At 39.6% G+C, this 25292-nt stretch overlaps 2 protein-coding genes across 3 annotated transcripts; one reads left to right on the plus strand and one right to left on the minus strand.

Annotated features, from left to right (window-relative positions):
• Positions 1–363: 363 nt before the first annotated feature.
• On the plus strand, positions 364–14722 carry LOC141804918 (polyhomeotic homolog 3 (Drosophila)). The gene is made up of 15 exons (XM_074689595.1): positions 364–537; positions 1551–1768; positions 2896–3048; positions 3129–3200; positions 3280–3438; positions 3541–3630; positions 3777–3975; positions 5205–5833; positions 5920–6031; positions 6161–6420; positions 9549–9717; positions 9849–9960; positions 11576–11705; positions 13531–13828; positions 13968–14722. Exons 1-15 carry the CDS (start codon positions 510–512, stop codon positions 14120–14122), a joined length of 2784 nt encoding a protein of 927 aa, XP_074545696.1. The 5' UTR covers positions 364–509; the 3' UTR covers positions 14123–14722.
• A 2124-nt stretch (positions 14723–16846) lies between these two features.
• Positions 16847–24251, minus strand: dapk3 (death-associated protein kinase 3). 2 transcript variants are annotated; one of them, XM_074689431.1, is made up of 9 exons: positions 24161–24251; positions 23314–23423; positions 20152–20512; positions 19885–20014; positions 19703–19751; positions 19583–19609; positions 18432–18584; positions 18299–18344; positions 16847–17950 (listed from the first exon to the last, which is right to left on the minus strand). In XM_074689431.1, the coding sequence occupies exons 2-9, from the start codon at positions 23373–23375 to the stop codon at positions 17414–17416; spliced, it is 1365 nt and encodes a 454-aa protein (XP_074545532.1). In that variant the 5' UTR covers positions 23376–23423; positions 24161–24251; the 3' UTR covers positions 16847–17413. The 2 variants fall into 2 exon arrangements, with proteins under 2 accessions (XP_074545532.1, XP_074545533.1); XM_074689432.1 differs by lacking the exon at positions 24161–24251 and adding an exon at positions 23548–23655.
• Between the last annotated feature and the right edge of the window lie 1041 nt (positions 24252–25292).

A 25292-nucleotide genomic window follows, 5' to 3' on the forward strand; every position in this document is an offset into this window, starting at 1 on the left:
AACTTTTTCTTTCATACTGTGATGCATCTAAGTGCTTCAAGCCTGGTTATCCATCACAGCTTAATTGCAGCATTAGTTCTGATTTGCAAACAAATTGTGTTTCATATGTTCATGAAAAATCAATAATTAAGCCTAAATGAAATATTTAATATTTTTCTCTGTAGATGTATGGGCAAGGTATTTCCCAAACAGCCTTTTAATTCTCTGTTTTATTTATTGTCCAGTTTCCGCTATCATCTCTGTCTCTTTGAGTATCAAAAGGGTCATATTTTAACCTGTCCTATCCCTCTGGGGCTTTCCCTCCGTGCAGCAGGAGCGCAGCAGGCAGCCCGGACTGTGGAAGGTCCTCCCGCACTGCGAGCGGTGCTGTGTCAAGCTTTTTTTTTATTTTTTACATTGCCTCCTATACAGCGTCTGATTATTATTATTTAATCTCCATTTTACACAAAACCCTTCGCCGCCGCGGGCTTCATGTCTGGGACAATGTGCCGGGCTCTGGTCAGCTCCTGATGGCCTGTGTCCACCAAAACCGAGAAGGTAACGCCGACAAGAGGTGAATGATAGTGCATGCATTAAGGCTAAAGCTCTGTGTGCATGATGAGAAACAGACAGACCGACAGGGACTGACACCCTGCCGGTACAATGTGTAATACCTCAGTGCTTTCAGTTCATTGAAGCTAATTTGTGATATTTGAGGTTTAGTCGTGAACATGTTGCCGGTTTTCAAATGGGCAGAGGCAGCTCTGCAGCAAAAGCAATCAATATTCAAGCTGCTGGAGCAAAAAAGACCACAGGATCCAGCCTCCTGTGAGAAAAAAGGTTATATTTTAAAGCTTTCTGTCTGAAATGATAAACCTGTTGTGAGACAAATATTTCAACATTAATGAGCATTTGTAATCAAAACAAAACCCTGCTTATAGCAGCTGATGGTGTTTCTCTTTGTACAGATGTGGAGGAGACACAGAAAAGCATGTGACCAGTTCTAAGAATAAATTAATGATCATACACGTTTTGACAGATAATTAATACACTGCTTTTTGGGTATACAATGAAATATATCAGCCTCAGTTTTCAGTGGATTTTATTGCATAAAACTGGTGCATGACACTTTTATCTTAAAATATGCATATTCTTGAAATTAAGCATAATAGTATTAACTTTTACTATTAAAACACCCACACAAATGCAGAGACAGTAAAATAAATAAATAATAAATGACTTTTAATGCATTGTTTATGTTAATTTACAGAAAAAACCTACATTGTAATAATCTCCTCACTGAAATTTGTAAACAATAAACAAAAAATATTCTTCATATTTCTTCTCATTTTGACTTTATTTTGATATTTTCTAAGCAGTTTACTTGAGAGGCCATTCAATTATGGCAGGGTTAATTTCTCTACATTCATTTTCCAAACTCAGTTTATAATTTTCCTGCACAGACACTGAAGAAAACTGCCTAACACAGCTTCATCCTCCTGATTCAACTGAAGCTGTCAGTAATTAATTTCACTTCCTGCTTTTAATAAGTGTGTCTTTCACCTCCTCAGTTTTCCCATCACTCGATCCACGTGTGACCCCTGAGATGGAGCGCAGGAGCCCAGGAGAGAAACAGCCAGATGCAAACAGGACCGTGGACACCACCACCACCCCTGCTGCATCAGCTGCAGTAACCGTGGCAACAGTCAGCTCCAGCAGCAGCACCAGGTGCACCCAGGCGCCCTCTACCTCCCTCAGCATCATTTCACCAGACAGACATGCAGTCCAGGTAATAGACGGTACCTTGGGATTCTGGTCATAATTGTTTAATGGCACGGGCTGTAACAGTCTCTGCAGCCAGGGAATAGACAGTGACGCCTGTGGGCAGATTTTCTTCTCACTTTCTTCCTGGTGATAGTCTCTGTGTCTCTGTTATGTGACACAAATGTAGTCCAGCTAATGCACAACATCTGGGACATCTTTGGATTTTATGATTTCATGTTTAAGCCTGTCATCCAAGTATTAGATGGTGTCTAAACTGGTGTGCAGTTAAATTATGGAGGCCTCTCCATACATTGTTGACTGAAGAGGACTCCTGTTAGTAGACGGTATTCACGACCTCTGCAGGAATTATTTTACCTGACTGTAATGCAGTTTTGCTAACAGACTGTGGCTTGGAACCTTTCACTTATGATAGTAAATGTAACAGAGGAGGTCCAGACAATAGACATCACCTTTGGTTGCTGCTTTTGTGGTTTAGAAAGCACAGGTCAAAGACAGCATTTTAAACCTTTTCAGTAATGTTTGCTTTGATTTGACAGGAATCCCTGACAATAAATCACTGTTTCATTAGGTAGAGTCCAGGAATTATACAGTACCTGGGAATCATACATGCAGATCATCCAGGTAGTAGACTGGACTTTAAACCTCTGCAGCTTTGTGTGACTTGAATGACAGGCAGCTCGCGTATTAGAGTATTTCTGGGGACTTTGGATCTACTGTTTTATTTGAAGGGTTTCCAGGTAATAGACAGCACCTGGGACCTTTGTATGCATTGTTTAACTTGAATGGGAAGGAATCAAAGTAATAGATGGTTCCTGGGACTTCTCTGTGCCCTGCATGTGACAAAAGGCAGCAGCAGTACCTTACTTAATTTAAGACAGGTCCAGGTTATAAATGACTTTAGACCTCTGAAGGTATAGTTTGAGTTGACAGGTTGTCAGATGATGGATGATGAGTTCGTTTTAGAGGAATTTTCTAATCCTTACATCAGATTGTTGCATTTTCCACACACAAAAATGTCTAAATGATATCAACTTTCAATTTTTCCATGTAAATGTCGCTCAGTATAACAGACTAAGTGGCAGATAATGAGCTGAATTTCATTTCCAAGCTATCCATCATGTCCTGCGTTAGGTGATCCAGCATGCGATCCACAGACCTCAGAGCATGGCGGCTCAGTACCTGCATCAGATGTACGCAGCCCAGCAGCAGCACCTCATGCTGCAGACAGCAGCCCTGCAGCAGCACCAGCACAGCCCCCACCTGCAGAGCCTGGCCATACAGCAGGTCAGAGTGATGGAGGAGAGGAGTGTGATTGAACATTTTAACATTTTAACTCATTAAAACAAGTCTCTCCATGCTTTTAGGCTTCAGTGTGTCAGAGGCAGTCACCGACGTCCTCCAGCAGCAGTTTGGTTCATCAGCCTGCAGGTTCATCGGTAAATATCATCCATCCAGCTGACATCAATCCAACCTGCTCTCAGCTCACATTCACCAAATCATCTTTCCTTTTTCCAGATCACATTACCAGCTTCCCCTGTAACAGCCCAGCTCATTGGACGAACACAAACATCAAACTCTGCAAGTGCAGCAACCTCCATATCCCAGCAGGCCATGCTCCTGGGAAACAGACCGTCAAACTGTAGCCAGGCTCAGATGTACCTTCGCACGCAGATGGTGAAAATCTTTCTCAATATCTTTTTTACTTGATTAAATTTCTTGATTTTGACTGTCTTGCATGTGTCCTCTCTGCTTTCTTATTCTCCTCTGTTCTATCAGCTCATTTTGACCCCTGCAGCCCCAGTGACTGCAGTTCAGTCAGACCTCCCTGTTGTCACCTCCTGCTCTTCACTACCTACCTCCTCTCAGGTACAAACTTTTCCTCAGGCAAATACAAAATAACTTGAAAATCTAAAGAATGTCTGACTTTAAAGATAGAAACTTAGGTTGGAAACATTCCTCTGGATTCTGCTTTAATAAACAGTGTGTTGATTTGTTTATGCATGTTACACCAGGTGCAGAATCTCGCTCTGCGGGCTCACTTGCCGGGCACTCTGGCCACAGCCCACAGTGTGATTTTAAAGCCATCCACCCATTCCCAAGCCGCCTCTTTATCCAAGACGTCAATCTGTGCGCTAAAGAGCAACGCTGCAACAGAAACAGGGCCTGCTGATGTGTCCCGCCTGCCCTCAGGACCTCAGATTATAACCCCAGGTGAGCTGAAGCGTGTAAAATCTGAGGATTACAGGAAAGATTATCAGAAAAAAACACATGTTAAAGGCTTAAGACATGAGGCACTGCAACCTAAATCAACCCACAGACTAAAACTCACCAATAACAACAACCGATATATCGTAAAGTTGACTCTCGCAAGGGTCTTCAACCTGTAGCTCTTTGACTCCTTTGCAGTGGCTCCTTGTAGCTTTAAAAAAATATCAAAATAAAGAATTTTTATTTTTCTTACCGAGGGTATTGATAAGAAAACTTGTCACAAAATAGAATCATGTGTTAACATTTTGTTGAACTAAATATTCATCACATCTTGAAATAAAGCCTGCCACAGCTCTAATTCACCTCCTACAACATCAACAGTCCACCAACTTTCCTCTTGACTGTGGCTAACCTCAAGTTTTACTGCCCTGGTAAGAAAACTAGATCTATAAAAAGACAAATCTGGAAGAAAATATAGATTATAAAGAATATAGATAAATTCATTGAACTGCTTAATTTCAGGCTTGATATAAATGCTTAATATGTGGCAAGACATAAGCCAACCACAAAAATGCCGAATTGAGTAATATTATTAATATATATTAATATATGTTATCCAATTCAAGAATTCTTTCAAAAATTTCATTTTTTTTTCGTTTTTTTATTTTGATAAGTATTTTTTTAAACATTTCAATTTTTAAAAAAAATTGTTTTAATAAAAAAGAGAAATATCAAAAAAATAAATAAAATGTATTACATTTGTATTATTTTTTTAAACAATTTAGATTTAAAAAATAAGAAATGTTAATATTTAAGAACATTTTGCTAATTTTAAAAATGTCAAATATTTTATACATTTTTGCAATTTTTAAAAAAATTTAATTGTTTTGCAACTTTGCAGTTTTTAAAGTTTCATTTTTTGAAAATTTAATTTTGTCCATTTTTGATTTTTATTTTTGAAAAGTAATAAACTATCACATCACATATGTAATTGCATAAATTCAAAAACTTGTTTAGATAATTTTTCCCCAGAATTTAACTTTTTATAGAATTGTATCCATTTTATAGCTTTTATTGTGAAGATAAAGTAGATTTTGTGGCTCAAGAATGACTTTAATCCAGGTGAGCTGAGGTAAACTGGCTCCTTTGAAAGTAAAGGCTGCAGACCCTTGCTCACATGTTTTGTTAAATTCTTTTAACGTTTTTTTTTAATGTCTTCATTCGTCTTGCAGCCTTCTCTCCTGTACAGACCCACACCCTCGTGAAGCAGCAGCTGTCAGGTCCACCGGGCCAGCGGGTGGCGCAGCACCACGTCATCCTCCAGCAGACCACAGGAGGAGCTCCACACCACCGTCAGCTCCAGCCCATCGCCCTTAGAGTCACACCTCAAGACTCCAACTCCACCCCTCTGTCTCTGTCCGTCAAAAGACTCACCACAAACGAAGCCACGCCCCCTTCTTCAACTTCTTCATCATCTTCCTCTTCTTCTTCTGTCACCACCATTTTGGCCTCATCAGCTCACACCTCAGTCCCCGCAGCAGCCGTGCAGCCTCAGCCTCCTCCTCTGGTGGCGGCTCCACTACGTCGCACTTCGTTCCCTCAAACCCAGAACCATCCCCCTCCTCCTCCTCCGCCCCTGGTCCTCCCCAGGCTGCCTCAGAACCCGCCGGCCTCCCTGCAGAGGCTGTCCCTGCACTCGGTCCAGGCTCTGGCCGTGCAGTCGGGACAGGTGCTGCTGACCAAGCAGGAGCTGCCTGTAGCTGAGGCTCTGGTTCAGATGCCGTACCAGAACCTTCCACCGCCTCAGACCGTAGCTGTGGATCTGAAAGTGCACCCAGCCAGATGCAGCGAAATTCCTTCTGTGAGCCATAGTTTGTTTTGGTGAAGATTTCTTGTTGTAAATGTGAATTTTTTTGAATAAAGATTTGTTTTGTTTTATTTTTCCAGTCAGATCAAACATGTAAAGTGAACGGTCTGAGCTCAGCGGAGAGGAAAGAAAGTCCACAGACAGAAAGATCCCTAACAACTCCTTCTGTGCCTCCTGAGAAGAACAGTACAGGTAAAACATGAAAAACAAACAAGGATCAATTAAATTTGTGTGTTTATAAAAGTTTTTGCAGGGCCACTTAAATTTATGTTTAAAAAAAGTCTTATGATCATTGAATCTCTGCTCCGTCTCTTCGTTCAGCATCCAGTCCCTCAGCCATCAGGTCAGCAGTTGCCGAAGAGCCGTCCCAGCTCAGCACCACCAACATCACCAGCAGTAACCCTCCTCCTCCGTCTCCTCCTCTACCTCCTCCCATCCTGCCAGCAGCAGTCCGAGGCCCCAGCCAGCCCCCTTCCTCCCCAACTGGCCCCCCAGCCAGCCCAGACAGGATCCTCACAGCCCACATCCTCACACACCTGGTGGAGGGCTTCGTCATCAGAGAGGGGCTGGAGCCGTTCCCGGTACGTCTGCTGTTCGTTTACCTGAAAAACTCCTGCTATATACTTCTGATTCCAACATGTTTCAAAAACACTGGGACAGGGAAAATAAATCAAAGAGAAAAGTATTTCAATGCAAAAAGTTGCTGGAGGAACATCACCCGACATCTTGGTGACATAACTGGTTAAAAAAAAGAGACTGAATATTTCAGGTGTGAACTTTGAAAGAGGTTCACCACTCAGTGAACGACCGTGTGAGAAAATAGACCAACAATTACAGAATAATGTTCCTTAGTGTAAAATCAAAAATAAATTGAGCATTTCATAATCTCCAACACATAACATCATTAACCCTACATTTCCAAATGTAGCATATCCGACACATGAGTTTCAAAGACCTGTATCTCATCAACGGGATAAAGAGTTTCTTTAAAAACAGGTCAGAAAATGCCACACACGTTTTCCAGGAAAATCTTTACTAATTTTTAAGAAGTTGAGGTAAGAAACAAATCTAAATTGTTACTCATTTTTTTAAGATAAACATTTTTTTGCAATGAAAAAATGAATATTTATGAATAACTTTACTAAAATAAGTTGCCAAAACCACCCAATGTATCAAATGCGACACACACAAAAATATAGACACAATTATATAGGATTTTTTTTGTTAAAAGGGTTAATAAAAATCTCAGTTTTAAAAAAAAGTCTTGCTATTTTTTGATGGGTTTGGCTTTAAAGGGTTAGAAGATTCAGAGAATCTGGAGAAATCTCTGCACAAAAAGGTGGAAGGATCTAATCATCAGGCAGCACTGCTTTGAAAACAGACATGACTCTGTAGTGGAAGTCACTACATGGGCTTAAGATAACTAACAAAAACCAAAGTCTGTGAACGTATTTTCCAAAAACACAGGTGAACCAAGAGGAAACCATAAATTGACTCAACTGATACTTAATTTATAGAGCCCATTTAAAACAACAAATGTTGACCAAAGTGCTGTAAAGATCAAAAGCAGCAAAAAATAGCAGGATACAATACTAAAAAAAAAACATAAAACCAGAGCAAATATAAAATAAGATAAAATATAATAAAATAAAATAAAATTGATTAAAAATTTTGCAAGATTTCCAGTCAAATTTGATTAAAAGCCAGGGAGAAGAGGTGAGTCTTGAGAGAAGATTAAAAAACCTCAATTGACCCCACAGAGCGGATATGTAAAGGCAGGTTGTTTCACAGCCAGGCGACCGCCAACACAAAAGCTCTTCCACCTTTAGTTTTGTGTCTGGTTTTGGGGATGACCAGAAGCAACTTTGTGGTGCCCTGGCAGGACATTGTTCTTAAAGCACCTAGGAGCTAGTGCAGCGAGGCTGAGGCAGGGGAAATGTGGCTTCGCTTATGTTTACCAGTGAGGACGCGAACACAGAGACCTACAATTACCTAGTCTGGAGTTGATAAAGGCATGGATTATGATTTCAAAGTCTCAGTATGGCAGGTACCCCGTTACTTTCAATAAAATTCTCAAATGATAAAAGCTGTTTTTGACTACTGAGCTAACCTGGCGGTCAAATTTCAGCCTGTTGTCAAAAATTACCCCAAGATTCAAATGAACATGACTCAGAAGCAGGCAGATTCCTCTGAGCCTGTTTAAGATGGACCAAGATGAAAAAACTGTCTCCTGTAGTTTGATTAATCAAACTGGCATTCTTTTAGGAAACCATGGATGCTGTATCCTTTGCTCTGGATGAAAAGGGACCATGCTCACAGTTTGAAGCCAGTGTCTCTGGTGGGGATCAGAAGTGTCCATGGTAGAGAGCTTACAGTGAAGGCTTCATTGGTGCTGAAAATATATACAGGTTTAGGAGCAGCATGCCTTTTTAATAGGGTAAATATGACAAACCACATTATGTGTGCATTACAGCATGGCTCTGTAGTAGAATAGAATAGAATAGAATAGAAATAGAAAATACTTTATTTATCCCCGAGGGGAAATTCAGGAGTCACCGCAGCATTTAAGAAAACAAAAGTAAGAAAGAGTATAGAAAGTGCAAAAATGTCCATAAGAAATTAGATGACGACATCCCGTCCACCACTCGTCCACCACTCTCCAGCCCAGCCAGTCTCCACCTCCACAGGGTCCAGGACTGAGCCTCCCCAGCAGTCTGTTCAGTCTCTGTCTCCTGGATCCTGTCTGCTCACAGCAGGCGAAGCTCCTCCGATGTGTTGCGGCGTCCGATGTCAGCTCCGTCAGCCACGTCCGTGAACAGCACGATGCCGCTGGATTAGCACAGCTAGCTCATCCATCCCCCGGAGCGAGATCCCACGTTCCCAACAACGATGTATGGAAGGACAGGTCCACGTCGTCACCTCCCAGCTCACATCCGAGAACCAGCACGTCGTCCTCACCTCCTTCTCCTCAGCTCGAGGGAAATCATCAAGCCCTACACTAGTTAGCATTTACATGCTACAGGCTGCTAACAGCTAATTTCGCATGTAAACAATGCAGCCATGGTTACATGTAGGATCTCCAGACAAACACAGGAGAAAAGTAGTAAAAAATACCGCCGAGGCCACAAAAAGTTTGGTGTCCGTGACCGACAATGAACCATACAAAGTGATGATCCACTCCAAATACAAAGATGACGAAAAAGAGACGAAAAAATTACAAGAAATGGACAAAGACGAGAGAGCTGCTGCAACAGGCAGCTACTTGGGTAGCGCCTAGCAACCGAAAGGGAGGGTCCAGAAGGGTCCAGCTGCCCAAGTTTTTGCTCAATAAAACACACAAAAAGAAAAAAATATCACAAAAAAGTTCTGTTTTTAATGCTTTTTTTCAGTGGTCAGTGTTTTATTTGTGTAAAGGAAAGTAGACCCAACAACTGAGCTCACATTTCCCTGAGAAGGAGAGCAGAGCAGTGATGTCATACAGTGTGAGCTCACCTCCAAATAAAGGCTCAGGAATGTCTTAAAACAGCTTAGTGCTGCAGTTTTGGCCACTAACACACATGGGTGATGCATGAAGCAGTACATCAACACAAATCTGGGCCCCAGTGTTTCCTGTTTTCTGATGAATAAAACTAAAGGTTAAAACACTGGTTTCATCACATGATTTACTCCAGACTTATGTTGGTGTTGTAAATTGTCCTCCGTGATGCAGGTGGTCCCCACGTCGCTGTTTTCAGACCAGCAGGCTTCACTTCCTGAATCCCAGGAGATCCAAACCAATGGAGACGCAGCAGCAGAGGACAGCCCGCTGGAAGCCGACCTGTCGGACTCGACGGACTCTGAGATGGAAAACGACGACCCTGCTGCAAACGATGAGTGTGGTGAGTGTTTACTTTTTACTTCCTTTTGATCTTGTTTTGGATTTTTAAGTGAACACTCGTGTTTCGTATGAAAGCTTCTGTGTTCCTCCTGTTTCTTCAATCACTGATACATGTCTTTGAATTTTCTTAAGATGTTGTGGAGAGTGTCCCCTGTGTGCTGCAGTGTGAGTTTTGTGGGAGCAGAGGTTACGCTCACACCTTCCTACGCTCCAAACGCTTCTGCTCCATGACCTGTGTCAGAAGGTAAAACACACACACACATTAACACACACTAACTAACAAGACTTCAGATAATCAGCACAACATCACGGATATACTTTGACCCTGAACCGTTCAGATCTTGGAGTTTGTAGTTGAGAATAATAACAGATGTGGGAGGAGAGGTGTTTATGTGGGTCACTCAGATGCTGAGCTGTAAATTTCAGCCTGTTTTTGATCAAAGGATGTTGTTTTTATTGAATCTAACCTCAGCGTAAGTGGAGTGAAAATGTGTGGAAACAATGAGTCATACTCCCACCCCTCCATGACTAAACCTGCCCTTAAGCAAGGCACTAAAGACTGGTTGGAGCTTAATGAATGAAAATGAAGGGTTTTGTTGTGAAATAACATCATCAGTTGGATAAATAAGATTAAAAGAACTGAATTATGTGTTTACTACTGACAAAACTGTTTGTCTCAGCGGTTGTAAAACATATAATCTGACATCTGGAATCTGTTTATTTACATCTCAGTAAAGGGCTGGGGTGAAGTGATGCAAAGAATTTATACCGTGGAAAAAATGACGTACTTGCTCAGATTAGAACTGGAGGAATTTGAAGGACTCTGGTAAAAATGGATAGAATACAAAAAAAAAAGTTAGACTGCATTTTATTATATAGAGGTTGGTTGTCATCCCCTTGGTTCAAGCCACAAAGTTCAAATTGTAGCTGTAACTCATATTATTATTCTATGTATTGTTGTTAATATTGCAGGCGTCATTGTGATAAATGTAAGTATTATCCTGATTCAGACTGTAGTTTCGAAACTTTTTCTAGTTTAATTTTAAAAAAAGTAAATTATTTTTTTCCATTTATGATTTTAAAGTTTTTTTGTATAATTTATCTTTTTTATTTTTGAATAATTACTATTATTTTACTACTTTTATCAGAATTCCTTCAAGTATTATTGTTTTTGTACCTATTATTTTTCCCCTGGGCCCTCTTTAAAATTTATTTTAGATGTTCACTAAAAGGATATTAAGCTGAAAGTCAGAGTCAAAGAAATTTATTTATATGTATATATATATATATATATATATATATATAAATTATATATATATATATATATATATATATATAATTTATATTATATAATGTGTGTGTATTTTATATTACTTTATATTTGTATTTTATATTTTATATTATTAATTTATTTCTATTTAACGTGCAGTCCTGAGATTTTGCACAATGAAATAAACAAAAAAAATGTGTTTTTTTTGTGTACAAGGAGAAGTAAATCCAACTTTTTATTATTATTTTTTTTATTAACTTATTTTTATTTATTTTATGTATTAATATTTTCTCTCCATTTTCATATTAAATCCATGTTATGACTCTTAAAAATGAACAGACAGAGAAAGAGAAAAAAAAGGAAAAATTGTATCTAAGATGTATTGAATAAGTGATATGATGATGCAGTATTTCAATTAAAAAGAGAATTAAAATAAAAAAAAGAAAGAGTCTCAGGGTTTTAGTCACAAACAGCTTTGAGTCAAGAGTCCAACTGTACAAAATAAAACCTTAAAAATCTCCAGATCTGCTCACAGACGTGATGATGTGCAGCGACTGTTTGAATCCATCTGAATATTTTGATGGTGTAGGTTTAATGTGAGCTGCACCAAGCGGATCAGCGTGCTGAGAGCGGGGCGCTGGGGTCACAGGCCGATGGGCAGGAGAGGACGACCCCCCAGCAGAGTCAACGGAGCCTCCAGAGAACATTTTCTGAGACAGGTCAGTTATCGTCAGTGACCCGCTGCACACAGCGACATGCGGAGGAGCTGCAGGGATCACTGGTCCTCTGAGACGAGCTGCTCCCAGGGGACACAGCTGCGTCTGACAGCAGCCGGGCTTTGATAGAGAGCGCAGTGAGATGTGAACGGAGGTTTGGACTCCGTTTCATAAAAACACAATAATACCTTAAGCTAATTTCTTTACTCTACTGCTAATTTTCCAAAAAATACAAAACAGACTTGATGTGAGCCACATTCACCTGACAAATCCAGAAAAACCTCTAATTTTAGGATTTTAAAAGACAAAAATGAGGCCAGAATTGCCTTTAAAGTGTAATGAAATCTACCAACTGTGTCAAAAAATCTTTAGTTTCATGTATTACTGTACAGTATTTAATGAAACTCAACAAGCAGATTATTTAACTCATCATGAGCAATTCAGATGTCATTTTTTTCTTTTGATATTTTGAAATAAAACATTTTAACGGAATTGTAAAGAGAATGTAGCTCATATTAAGTCTAAAAAGACATTTTTTTGGATTTTTTTTACAAAAAATGATTTACAAAGACGTCCTTTTTTTAATTTCGGTTTTTGAAGTGTTTGGTTATGGTAGATACATCTTTTAACTTAACTAAAGCAACTGAAGGTCCTCATATTAGGGCGGCACAATATGCCCCCAAAAAATATCTCGATATTTTGAAACATATATTTTTTTTTTTCAACATTTTAAATATTATATTATATTATATTAAATTGTATTATATTATATTAAAATGAATTATATTATTTTATATTATATCATATTAAATTATATTATATTATATTAAATTGAATTATATTGTATTATATTTTATTATAATATATTATATTACATTTTATTATATTATATTATATTTTATTATATTATATTATAATATATTATATTATAATATATTATATTACATATGGTTGCAATATAGTCATTTTATACATCCCATGTGCAACAACCTGCGATATATGAAGTGTATTCAATATTTCCCCAGCCTCTACCTCTTATACAAAATGTAGCATATTTATATGAATAATAAGTACTGGTAGGTGGAACAGAAAGACAAATTTGTATTTAATATTAAATTGATAATTATTTTTCCACCAAAACATGTAAAATTGGGGGGGAAATGATGGTTATATTGATTTTAAACCACAAACATTTTTCTCTGTTATCCACCTATTAGTCATTTTTACTGATGTAAAAATGCTAAATTTTTTATATTAAGACCTCCAGTCGTCTCAGCTGTTTAACTTAATGCTCATCTGTTTGGTAGAGCACTTTTAAAGTCACTATGTCTCAATGAAAACATGTTGAACTCAGTTAAACCTGACTTGGGTAGTCTCTCTACCACTTGAAATATTTTTTCTGAATTTTGTGGTTCCTGATCTCAGTGCTCCAACAACATAAAATATACAAAAAATAAGTTTACATTTTTTTTTGCTTGAATGGAATGTTAAAGGTTTAAAAAATTAAATAGACTTAACATCCTTTGCATTAAAAAAGTCAATCCGTATTTATTTAAATAGTGCCAAGTCATAAAAACACATTATCTCAACACACTTTTTCAAAAACATAAACAAAAGTGAAAGTTAAAAGGTTAAGTCAAAATACCTTCAGAGAAGTTTGTGATGATAATTTTTGGGCATTTACCCCTAAAATCATTTCTTATCTGCTGTGGGAAATTAAAAAAAAATGATCCCTTCATACTCATTGTTCCCTCAGATGACATTTATATGACCTCTGTGGTGAGTGGTCTCCTTAAAACCCCTCTTTGTTGGTCTTTGTGCTCCTCAGACTCACAGGTCGTTTGGTTCAGAGGAGACCCGGCAGAGCTCCCTGAGAGAGGAGGAGGAGAAGGAGGATGAAGAGCAGGAGGAGGATGAGGTCCCCGTCCCGATGACGACCAGGCTCCGAAAACAGGCTGAGACGCGGCGAGAGAGGGAGAAGGAGAGAGAAAAAGAGAGGGAGACGGAGAGGGAGGAGGAGCAGAGGGTGACGGAAACGACCAGCGTCTCTGACGGGGAGGAAGATGGCGGTCGGCCGTCTCAGTGGAACGTCGAACAAGTCTTCAATTTTATCAACTCCCTGCCAGGTACGGCTTAAAATGACACACTCTTAAATCTCCTTTCACATTCAGCTTTAAAAAATAGATATATTTAAGGTTCCTGTTTGATTTAAAGGTTTTTGTGGATGTAATTAATGACTAGTCAAACATCTCGTCTTGTCTCCAGGTGGTCAGGATGTAGCTGCAGATTTCCGCTCACAGGAAATCGACGGACAGGCTCTGCTGCTCCTCACGGAGGATCACCTGGTCAGCACCATGAACCTTAAACTGGGACCTGCTCTGAAACTCTGCGCTCACATCAACTCCCTGAAAGACTCATGAACAATAAACCTGTGACTGATCCGGACGTGGACGTGGAAAAAAACTGAAAGGACAGTGTGTTTCCTCCTCCAATCACTGCCACAGCTTCACACCTGACGCCTCCAGCGATGAGTCCACACACTGCCACACACACCTCTCAGCATCCCGTCGTAGTATTTGTAGCTCCTGTTATCCATTTGTTTCAAAATGGTTTAAGAAGTTTTTTAGATTTCCAGAGAATCAAGTGACAAAAAACAAGTGATCCTTATTGAAGTCTCCTCATTTTATTTATTGTTCAATGTGGATAAAAGTCAACTGAGGATTTTTTTTCTTTGACTTAAATTTAAACCAAAGGTGAGGGAAGTAATCTTCTTGTGAGAAAAGTTACCTGAAAGGATCTCTGTATTTTTTATCACTTTTTTCTCAGGGCTCAGAAAACAACTCTGCCTTCACATGTTAAGACAAACAGCTACAGTTCGCTGTCCAGTCACAAAGTTTACAGAACAGATCCATACTTACTGTCTTACAAAGAGCATTTCATGAACTTTATCATCAGATAACACACTGTTTTAACACCATCTGGAAAATGGTGACAAGTGTATTATTTATTAATTATTTATACAAACCATAACTGATGAAAAAATAAAGAAATTAAAGTGTTTTGCATGGTGTTGTGGTTCATGTATTAAAGTTTCACGTGCATTCTGCTGGATCACCACTAGAGGGAGCTCCAACTGTCTGTATCGGGCATGTCCAAAGTCAGGTCCTCTGACCATTTTCATACAGCTCCCTGCTTTCATTTTACGAAGTATTAATTCTGGCACTGACATGAATCATGTTGTAAATTATGTGAACATTTATATTTTCTGTCAAGGTCACAAACCAAACTTAAGTTTATCAAATAACATCTCACCAAATTACATCTGGGCTGTGCATACTCTGCTGTATAAACCTAAAGCTCTGTACATTCTGCAGACACTCAACGTAACAGCTGACGTCTTTAAATGAATGTTTTTATCATGGTGTGAAAATGTGAGGGTTCAAAAAACACATTAGAGGACAGAAGACCAGATTAAAGTTATGAAATGGAGCAGATAAGACCAAAAATAGTGCAAAGAAATAGTTCTGAATGCAGGATAAGAAATATTTGGGTCTAAAAATGTTATTTGCAGGTCAAAATAGTCTGAATATGAAAAAGAATCCTGTTAAAGTCCAGGTCCTGATCCTGCGTATCATTCGCTAAACAAAGAAGGTGACTTGTACCTCTCCAGAACCCTGAGACAAACAAGGAGGATTGTGGTTGACCCAGGAGGCTACAGTCCATCAGGAACAAAACCAATGCCACAAAAAGTTTCTTCCAATCTGCACTCACAGATTATATAATTATTGAAGGTAGTCTCCCTGACCTCACTCGTCTGTTTCTGGAACTGACTTTTGAAGCAGATCGGCTGTCGTGACCATATTGGAAGTGGCAAGGGCGTCAAGTACAGCTATAGTGTGCATGTCAGTCATGTGACCCTGAGTTGTGCCTCTGATTGGGTGAGCTTGCAATCTTGAAATCCTCTGAAGTACTGAGTTAGAAAAAAATTAATCCCCGAACAGTGTGTGTGGCGATAGTGAAATAAGTGATTCAGACAGGGGACGTTTTTTGAACCAGGCTGTAAATAGAGTAATGTCTTCTGTGAAAACAGCTTTTTTTTTTTGGGCTTGGTGTGTTTGTGACTTCTGGTTCTTCCAGAGCCAGACTCAAGCGGACACCTGAGAAACCGCAGATTTCAGCATTTCCGCATCGTCTCATATTTTTTACACCAGAGGTTGCCGCTTGTCTGCACCCGGTCTCATCAGCAAGACCCCCAAGAGACACTTGTCATTTATTCATTATGTACAATTGTTGATTTGCATGCACAGCCCCCACTTTAACAGTTATTTTGTACAAATATTAAACAAATCTTATTCATTTTTTACATTCAAACACTTTTTTTAAATTCTTAATATTATTTTACTCATACCATTTTTTTTCTTTTTAACTATTTGCACCAACAGACCAATAAATCTGATCCTGATTCTGCCATATAACCATCCTGACATATTTCCCCCACATCGCCCCCTAATGGAGAACATCTTCCTTGATCAGAAGCTGAGTTTGCTGATGAGCAGACCTTTGACCACTGATCATCTAGTATCAAGCGACACCTGGGGTATCTCTGAGGTTTGATTTCATCAGTCTGTGCTGATAATACAAGGAATGTTTGGGAGCACTTAGCGATGTGAAGAATGAAGCTTTAGGAAGAACAACACAAGTCAAAGTTTGTAACATTGATAACTTTGTTTATTTGAAACTCGTCCAAACATTTTACAGCTCTTTGTTACACCTAAGAGACGGGCTAAAATATATATTTTGGAACATTGCTACAATCATTTAAGTGCAAATGAGTACATCTCTCTAGTGAAAAATACAGCTGGCTATATCATACACTTTCTACGCTGTACATGGGGAATGTGTCGCCCGGATGTGAAACGGGCTGATGGAATGTTTGTACGTGTGCAGGGACGACCGGTCAGGGTGAAAACACGCAGAGTTACGGTTACAGAGAGTTTTTCCATGCACACTATTTGGTTTACAAGGCTACTGTGCAAAAATCGTTGCATTTAAGACATTTAGCGATATCAATGTGATAGAAATGTCATTAACTCGATGACTGATGATTGCTCGCAGAGGCAATATGGTTGATCAGTTTACAGGCACTGCAAAGATGAGTTTATACATTCAGATCCTGGTGAACCAGCTTTATGTCGCAGCTCTGAAGTTCAGCCGATCAGGAAACTGTCAAGTCTGATTCTCTTTTCTTTCTTCACTAAACCTGAACTCTCTGACTCCTCACACAGCTGTCTGATAACCTGAGGCAAGAGAAAATGAGCACACAGTTATGGCTTCAACAGGAAATCACAAAGTAACCTATCAATACAGAAAATAATTGAATTCACCTGCAATTCTGACAGCTGCAAAAAGACCAACGGAGTTACAAATAAAGGAGTAAGTTATGACACTTAAGAGGAAAAAAACAGTACATGAGATCATAAATAAAAGTATAAAACACAGGAATGATCCTTTACAGGAGGAAATGGTTCAACATGATACCTCTGAGCGTCTTGCTGGTTCTCTAAAGCGTTACATAAACAGAGTGGAGGGTTTGTGGACGGCAGCAGCAGCAGCAGAGCTCATGATGACGGCTGACCGTCTCAGACTCCACGGAGGAGCGGAGGAGACGGGCAGGAGGAGACTTAAGGATGAAAGAGTCACTGCTCCTCTGTCTACAGCATCCCCCCTGAGCCCAGCGCATCCTTCTCCACCGTTATAGACTTCACCAGCTCCTCCACCCAGCGCACCTCGGACGCCACCTGCTCCGCCAGCGCCTCGTAGCGGTTCTCCAGACGCCCGAACTTGCGCTTGAGGATGTTCGCCGCCTGCATGGTGAGCCGGGTCTCCTCCTGGCTCCTCTTGCGCTGCGTCTGAGTGCGCAGCAGCTCCTGGCGGATGTGGCTCAAGTCGCTGGAGATGCTCTGGTTCTCCTCCTTGTACCAGCCCTCCTTCTCCTCGTAGATGGAGAGCAGAGCAGCGACATCCTCCCGGCAGGAGCGCTGGTTGCGTTCCAGGTCTTTCAGGCCTTCCTCTGCTGCGGTGATCTCCTCCAGGACCTGGGAGAAGCGCTCGAAGTTGACGTAAGTGTTGTTGGGCGGCATGCTGGAGTGGGACTTGATGGTGTACTCCTTCAGACGGGTGGTCTTCAGGCGGCGGCGCTCGGTCTTATGGTCTCTCTCTTCTTGACGGACATTTCGCCTCTTGATCACCTGAAGAGGAAAGAAGAAAAAGGGAAATGAGGATGTTTACAAACCCAAAGTAACATTTAAAACTCCAAGACTTTCCTTTGTTTTTGTTAAAGTAATACATCTAAATCTCATTGAAGCTGATCCTCCACAAGCAGCTGATGGAAAGAGGCCAACACTCGAGCAAAGTGCTGCCTGCGCTTTTTACAAGCTGAAGCACTTTGAGCTGTGATGCATAATGAACTCCAGATTCCTTTCTCAGCACTTTTAGAGGATTAAACACAAGTTTCTAAACACAAACGGCTCCTCAGAGGTGTGATTTTAAGTGTAAAACAACATCACAGGATAAAAATGCTCCATAAAAACACTCACCTTAATCCAGGGATGTTCAAGACTGTCGTCAATTGTCATCCTCTTCCTACAAAACACAAAAACAACCCATCACTTAACATTTTAAACATTGTTTAAGTGTGATTAAAAAAAGAGAGGGGAACAGAGTGCGTACTTTGGATCCTTAACCAGCAGACGGCGTATGAAGTCCTTGGCAAGCTCGCTGGTGTTGCTGAAATACTCTTCGTCGAAGTCGTAGTTGACCGCGGAGATGTTGGTCAGAGTCTCCTGTTTGGTCTCACCCAGGAAAGGTGAAGCCCCGCTCAGCCTGCGTGAACACAAACAGGTTTTATTTAACTCATGACACAATGAGAAGTCCTCTGTCGCTAAGGTGTCAGTCACTGAATCTGAGATGTTTTGATCAGACGTGCTGGATATTTCAATTATCTGTAATTTCGGCGGACAGGGTCATAAAAATTCTGTCATAATGAACAATGATATATATATCTTATTACATATAATTATATATTTTAGGATGTCATCACAAAAGAGCCTCAAATACGACTTGTAAGATGAATTGTGCAGTGCAATTATATTGCTTAAGGAGCAATGGACAAAAATAATGTTTTTTTTTTTCCTTTATCGAGTCTAATCACTTCTTGGCTCTACCTTCCAACATATTTTATAATCCTCAAAAAAAATACACAAGAACGGCAGCTGTCAATCATCGTTAAATGTTACATAAAGCCTCATTTCTAACCTCTTATGACTAATGAAAACAAAACTTTTCAGAAAAAAAGAGGACTTGAATACAAGACAGCCAAATAATATCTTCAAATCATCACAACAATCAGACGTGAGAAACATTTCTATGAGGTGTATTAATTTTTTAAAGTTTGACCACAGCCCATCTGGAATGACTGGGGAGATGGATTTTTTTTACTTATACTGCAGCCAGCCACCAGGGGGAGCAGTTTTTGTGGCGAGCAAGACGACATCCATTTTTTTTTACAGTCTATAGTTCAAACAAACTTTGGACAAAACATGTCTGGAACAACAGGCGTGTATCCTAAAAAACAAGGGAGATGTTCTGACCTCTACCTTTTGTGACATGTATGAACTCTGAGTGTAAATGAAAGGAGAAGGATTATTAATGTATTAACTTTTCTTTAATTAATTAACTGACTAACTAATTTATTTATTCATTTTCATCATACTTTCTGTTTTGCTTGCCCTGGCTTTGGATTTGGATTTTGCCTCTCTTGGTTTTGTTTGTGTCCTGTATGTATATAAAATGTAAAAAAGATCTCTGTTTGTGATACTCACAGGATGTATGTGATCACCCCGATACTCCTGCAGAGAAAAGAAAGAAATCAAACGTGAATCAAAACAGCTTCAGTCTGGTAAAATAAACAAATAAACAATTGAAAATAGCTGAAGCCTTACCACATGTCTGCTTCCAGTCCAAGCGGCTCATAGTTGACTATTTCTGGCGCTGTAAACACACAGAGGAATGAAGGCTTTAACTCAGAGCAGATGTGGAGAGATCTGTAACATCCACTTACAGGGTTTCACTCAGCCGCCAGCTCCAGCTCGCAGTGGAACATTTTTTTTTCTTTTTTACTCACCGACAAACTCTGGAGTCCCAAAGATGTTCTTGAACTCATTTCCAGCTTTAATCTGATGAGCAATCCCAAAGTCAATGAGCTTGATTCTGGGGTTCGGGACGTTCTTGTCCAGCAGCATGATGTTCTCGGGCTGAGAGGGGGAGTGATGACGTGTGGTGAGAAAACAGAGTGATGCAACAAATAACAAGGATAAAGAAGAAGAAGAAGAAGAAGAAGAGACCAACACTTAACACAATCTACTTCCTTTTCAAGCTTCAGACAGCTCACCTTGAGGTCAAAGTGAGCGATGCGTTTGGAGTGAAGATAATGAACGCCGTCCAGGATCTGTTTGAGAAACTGCGTGGCCTCCTCCTCCGTCAGAGACTCCTTCTCAGCCAGGAAGTCAAACAGCTCCCCTCCAGACACCAGCTCCAGGATCAGGATCACGTCCGTCTTGTTTTCGAAGATGTCGTGCAGCGTGATGATGTTGCTGTGCTGGATCTCCCGCAGGATGTTGACCTCACGCTCGATCTCCTCCCGGCTGACCCCACGTCGACTGGAGGAGAGTCGCCGCTTCTTGATGAACTTTGCTGCGTACTCGACTCCTGAGCTCTTCTCCTTACACTTACGGACGATGGCGAACTGTCCACTGCAGAAAGGGAAGAAGAAAACATCAACCTGCTTGTCTTTGAGCGTTTTCGCTCAGTCTTATGTCGCTTCAGTGGTTTGAACTCTCTTAATCCCACTCAGGAGGATTGGTTTGGTTTGAAGCAGCTCAAAGATAACACGTGAACACAGAAACATACTGACAACATTTACACAAAGATCTGACGTATGAAATGAGATCTCTCACTCTGATGAAAAACAAGATGATGAATAAACAAACTGGATAACAAGATGAAAGGATCAGACTTGAAAAGGGATCAGTCCTGATAAAAGGATCAGTCCGCTAAGTAAGAGAGAACCTTATGGGCAGTAAGCCATCTGATTGAAGAGAGGATACACGATTAGAAAGCGGTTAGTGTTACAAACAGGTAAAAAACACTGGCAGACTGTTTCTTTTCATAACTTTAAGTCTTTAAAACCAGCAGGTCAGAAAAAAAACTGGAGAGACAATTATAAGGGACTGACAGGAGAGAAACTTTAGATCACCCCAGGAGTTATAATCTAAAATAAGTTTACAGATAACTCTTTAGATTCTAAACTTTATTTGGTTTGAACCCCGCTAAACATTTAGTTTTCTCCTTTTGTAAGATTATGGCCCTTATTTTGCTTTTTGCTTCAGCTAGAATTTGATTTTATGCTCAGATTTCTTTTTTTCAAGGGTTTAATGAATTTAAGAATCACCTCTCTCAAACTAAATAAAACAAAACAGCTAACATTCAGCTTCTTTGTTATTAATCCTAGAAACTTGGGATGTTCGATACCCCTTTTTTAGACCGATACCAGTATGAGTACTTCCTATTAAGTACTCTCCGATACCGAGTACTGCTACCACTAGTACTTTGGATCCATAAGGTTTTAATTCATAGTGACAGATTAATTTGAACACAGTAAAATCACTCTGCCATTAAGTCCAAAATAAAACGAAAAAACTCTCAGAGTTTTAGTGACTTATAAATAATCTGAAGTAGGGATGGGTACTGAATTAGTTACTTTTATAGGTACCGAGTCTACCGACCAAATTTTGTCAAAAGTACCAGGTACCGATTCACATAAAACCAAAAGGTAATATGTTTAGGTACCTAAATGCATCCATGTGACTATGAAGGAGTGGAAGAGAAGGTGATTTTCCATGCTGGACATGAACATAGCATCTCAAGGTTACATATTGAAGAATACATTTGTTAAATAGAATTTTTTACCACATAAACACAAAAAAGTACCTGAAATTGGTACCGTTGAGTGACTGTATCGATTGCCAGGTACCGGGCATCGGTACCTTATTGTTTCAAATGAGAAAGGTACCAACCCCCACGTTGTCTGAACAGGACCTGATGCATATTTGCCATGGTGTTAGACCACAGCAGTGCAGCACCAACTACTGGTGAGGAGGACTTCCTCGACGTAAGATTCTTCTGCCTTGAGTATTGGCTGCTGGTATCGGCAGCATTCACGAGTATCGATACCATGAAATAAGGCTGGTACCAGTACTCACCCATCCCTACCAAAAACATCTTTACACAACGTAAGAGACACTCTGATCTACTTTTTCTCCCAGAACTTACTGTCCTTTTTTTGTACACAGTTCTACAAAAGTGTCTGCATTCTTTGTAAAAATAAGTAGTTCTGGGTAAAAAATACAATAGGAAACGTTACCACTACTACTTGAAAAGGTTTATAATCAAAAGAAAGACTGTGCTGAATGTTTTCCGACTGTTTAAGAAAACTCAAAGGACTCTAATTACAGCAATAAATCACTCAGTTAAAAGAGGTTTCTGGCAGTGACCCTCCTTCCCTCGAGTTTGTTGTCGATGGGGGATCTTTACTCCCCGGTGCTGAAACACTGAGTATTGAGTAATGGATTAGATTTAACGTTGGACTGGAAATGGTTCTTTGAAATGAACTTGAAAAAGGATAAAGCGTGTTGAAACAGTGGGTTTACAACATGAGAAAGTCTCTACAGGAAATAAACACAGAACTGATTTAATCAATAAGACTGAAAGCATGTTAACAGAGAACGTTTCATACAACACAGTCTCCTGCACACTAACACACACACACACACACACACACACACACACACACACACACACACACACACACACACACACACACACAAACACAGTGTCCTCTCCTCCACCACAGCAGAGGTAGAAAGGCACATTGAAAGTCAGTGACGTCACACTTTTGCTGCATTACTGCAGAAACCAACAGCTCCAGTGAAGAAAGTTTCATCTGCGTCCAATAAACAGTGAGGCTCAGTGTCACAAGACAGATGGTAACATGTCACTGCCACATAACTGAGTGTTTTCACCTTCATAGCTAATATTTAAGACGGACTGCACGTCACATTCAGCATCACAAGCAACTTAACAGGATTTCAACACATGTGACGCTCAGAGTTGTTGATACTCACAAGAGACTAAAGCAGCCAGGCACAGAAAAACAAACATTTTGTCTCAGACTGAAACACAGCAGCTTTGTGGGATCTTGCAAACAAACTAAATTTGTCTGTCATGCTTTGTACACTTCCAGGTGGCCATGCACAAATTTATGTTCACTTACGAGGAACAAGAAATTAGCCGAGTATAAAAGCTGTGTTTTGGATGCATTTACTTGTATTTACAGCTGTTACAACAACTTGGTGATCAAGGACACATGTTTGGATTTAGGTGGTAAACACTGTCTGTTTTCAGCATAATCCGAAGCTTGTGTATCAAACAGATGCATTAATACCCGAGGTATTTTTCTCAGAGCTAAAAGAAGCAGGTAATCTGCGTAACATACCTGCCCAGCTCCTCTCCCATCTCATAATACAGCTCCACATCCTCTTGCCTGAAGCCAGCCATGGTGCGCTGACCAGAATGATGATGATGGGATTAACACCTTGTGATTCACTGCAGTGAAAAGAAGAAAGAGGAAAAGATGAACTCACTAAACACAGGTTAGAGAGAAGAAAACACAGCCTGGTTTCTCTAGTCTGTGATAAAATCACTGGTTAGTACTTCCAGCTCTGAGTACCTGAGCTCTTCCCTCCTTATTTGGCTCGACTCAGCACAGCTCCAGTGTTTCAGACACTTTGAGGCTGATGTCAGACCTCTGCATACCAGTCCTACTGACATCATCTCCTGCTCCACACCAGCTATCTGACTCAATTAAAGGGTCTGAGACTCAGACACACTACACACTACTTTTCCCCATCGAAAACTGTCATACTACGCGTATTTTCTTATATAAAACCACATAAATGTAGCTCAAAACACAATGTTAGCTTTACAACTGCTGTATTGTGCTGTAAATGACACAAACAGGCAGAAGGACGTTTTTCTACGAGAGGAATTTAACTACCCATAACAACTTGAGTACAAAGGTTATCACCACAGACAGAAAAGTAACGCCAGTAACCGAAAAACAAAGGGAACCTTTGAGATTTAAGCGTTTCGAGAAAAAAATAACAGATAACCGGAGACGGAGGACGGTTAGCCTAGCTGTTAAGAGGCTAACGTTAACATACTGTACAAACCGGCTCCCCCTGTTTGTGATGAAAATTACTTCATTTAAAGACAAACCACACTTAAAAACTATAAATAAATGTAAAACAAAGTGTTAGTATGTAGTTATAAACTATACTCACAGTAGAAGTGGCTACGAGTGCTGCATTCCTCTTCACAGTTGTTGAGTGTGAATTCAGACTGAGCACATCAAGCCACACATCGAGAAAATTACAACTTCCGGTTTTCTTCAAAATAAAAAAAAACTTAACGCCTTTTCATCATTTTTCTCATTTTAAAAAATGTTTCAAATGATTTTTTTTCACAATAGGCAGACAAATAGACAAATAAACACACAGATATTGCTTTGTTTTTGAACATATAAAAATGGGAAAAAAATAATCAAGAAAAAATAAACTGAACGAGTGAAAAACATTTTTTTTCCAAAATATTTTTATTGAAAAGATAATACAGTCCAACATCTCAATTTAAAGGAATACGAATTACTTCTTTTTTTCTTTACAAGAATGTATATGTAAGCATGAACGTATACACATACCAAATACATACATACACACACACACACACACACACACACACACACACATATATATATATATATATAATTATATATATATATATATATATATATATATATATATATATATATATATATATATATATATATATATATATATATATATATATATATTGAAAACAGTTACATTAAATCAAAATTACAGAGTTCACTGTAGTAAACAAACAATAGACTCATCCTGACCGACACAAATACAATTGGTCATATTTCGATTTTTTTTTTAAAAAAGAACAACAGGCACACATTCAGTCAGGTAGAACTTCTAAATTAGTAAAATAAGAAATACAGGGTTGCCATTTTTGGAAAAATTTGAAATAAGTAAAAATTAAGTTAGCTGTGAGGGGAGGGGGAGGAGGGGCTAGGAGGATCCCTGACGAGATGCTACATTCAATCTTGCTAGATTGCCAACTCTGCCTTTAATATAGAGATACAACACATTAAAGTAAGTTGAACCATGTTTACCACGGACGTGCTTTTATTCTGAAGGCAGATTTCCCCTTAGTTCCGGTGATGTGTCGCTTGATGCAGGTAAACACTCGGCAGAAGGAGGACCATATGGAATGACCTCATGTCGAGTGAATCAAGCTGCTGCAGTACGTCAATACAACAAGATCAAGCATGCAAGAGCAAAGAGTTTAGAGGGACTGATGTCATTCCCAAAACATCGGGTCAGTGGT

The sequence above is a fragment of the Halichoeres trimaculatus genome, unplaced genomic scaffold (assembly GCF_033239565.1).
Source record: "Halichoeres trimaculatus isolate MK-OKI-2021-1 unplaced genomic scaffold, fHalTri1.1 fHalTri1_scaffold_15, whole genome shotgun sequence".
Classification (NCBI taxonomy): domain Eukaryota; kingdom Metazoa; phylum Chordata; class Actinopteri; order Labriformes; family Labridae; genus Halichoeres; species Halichoeres trimaculatus.

Coding starts and splice junctions, on each gene's coding strand:
- dapk3 (XM_074689431.1), bottom strand. CDS start 23,375: ATGGCTGGCTTCAGGCAAGAGGATGTGGAGCTGTATTATGAGATGGGA. Junction 19,610..19,702: donor GGACTGGAAGCAGACATGTG/GTAAGGCTTCAG, acceptor TTTTCTCTGCAG/GAGTATCGGGGTGATCACAT. Junction 17,951..18,298: donor TTGAACATCCCTGGATTAAG/GTGAGTGTTTTT, acceptor TTTCCTCTTCAG/GTGATCAAGAGGCGAAATGT.
- LOC141804918 (XM_074689595.1), top strand. CDS start 510: ATGGCCTGTGTCCACCAAAACCGAGAAG. Junction 3,976..5,204: donor ACCTCAGATTATAACCCCAG/GTGAGCTGAAGC, acceptor TTCGTCTTGCAG/CCTTCTCTCCTGTACAGACC. Junction 6,421..9,548: donor AGGGGCTGGAGCCGTTCCCG/GTACGTCTGCTG, acceptor TCCGTGATGCAG/GTGGTCCCCACGTCGCTGTT.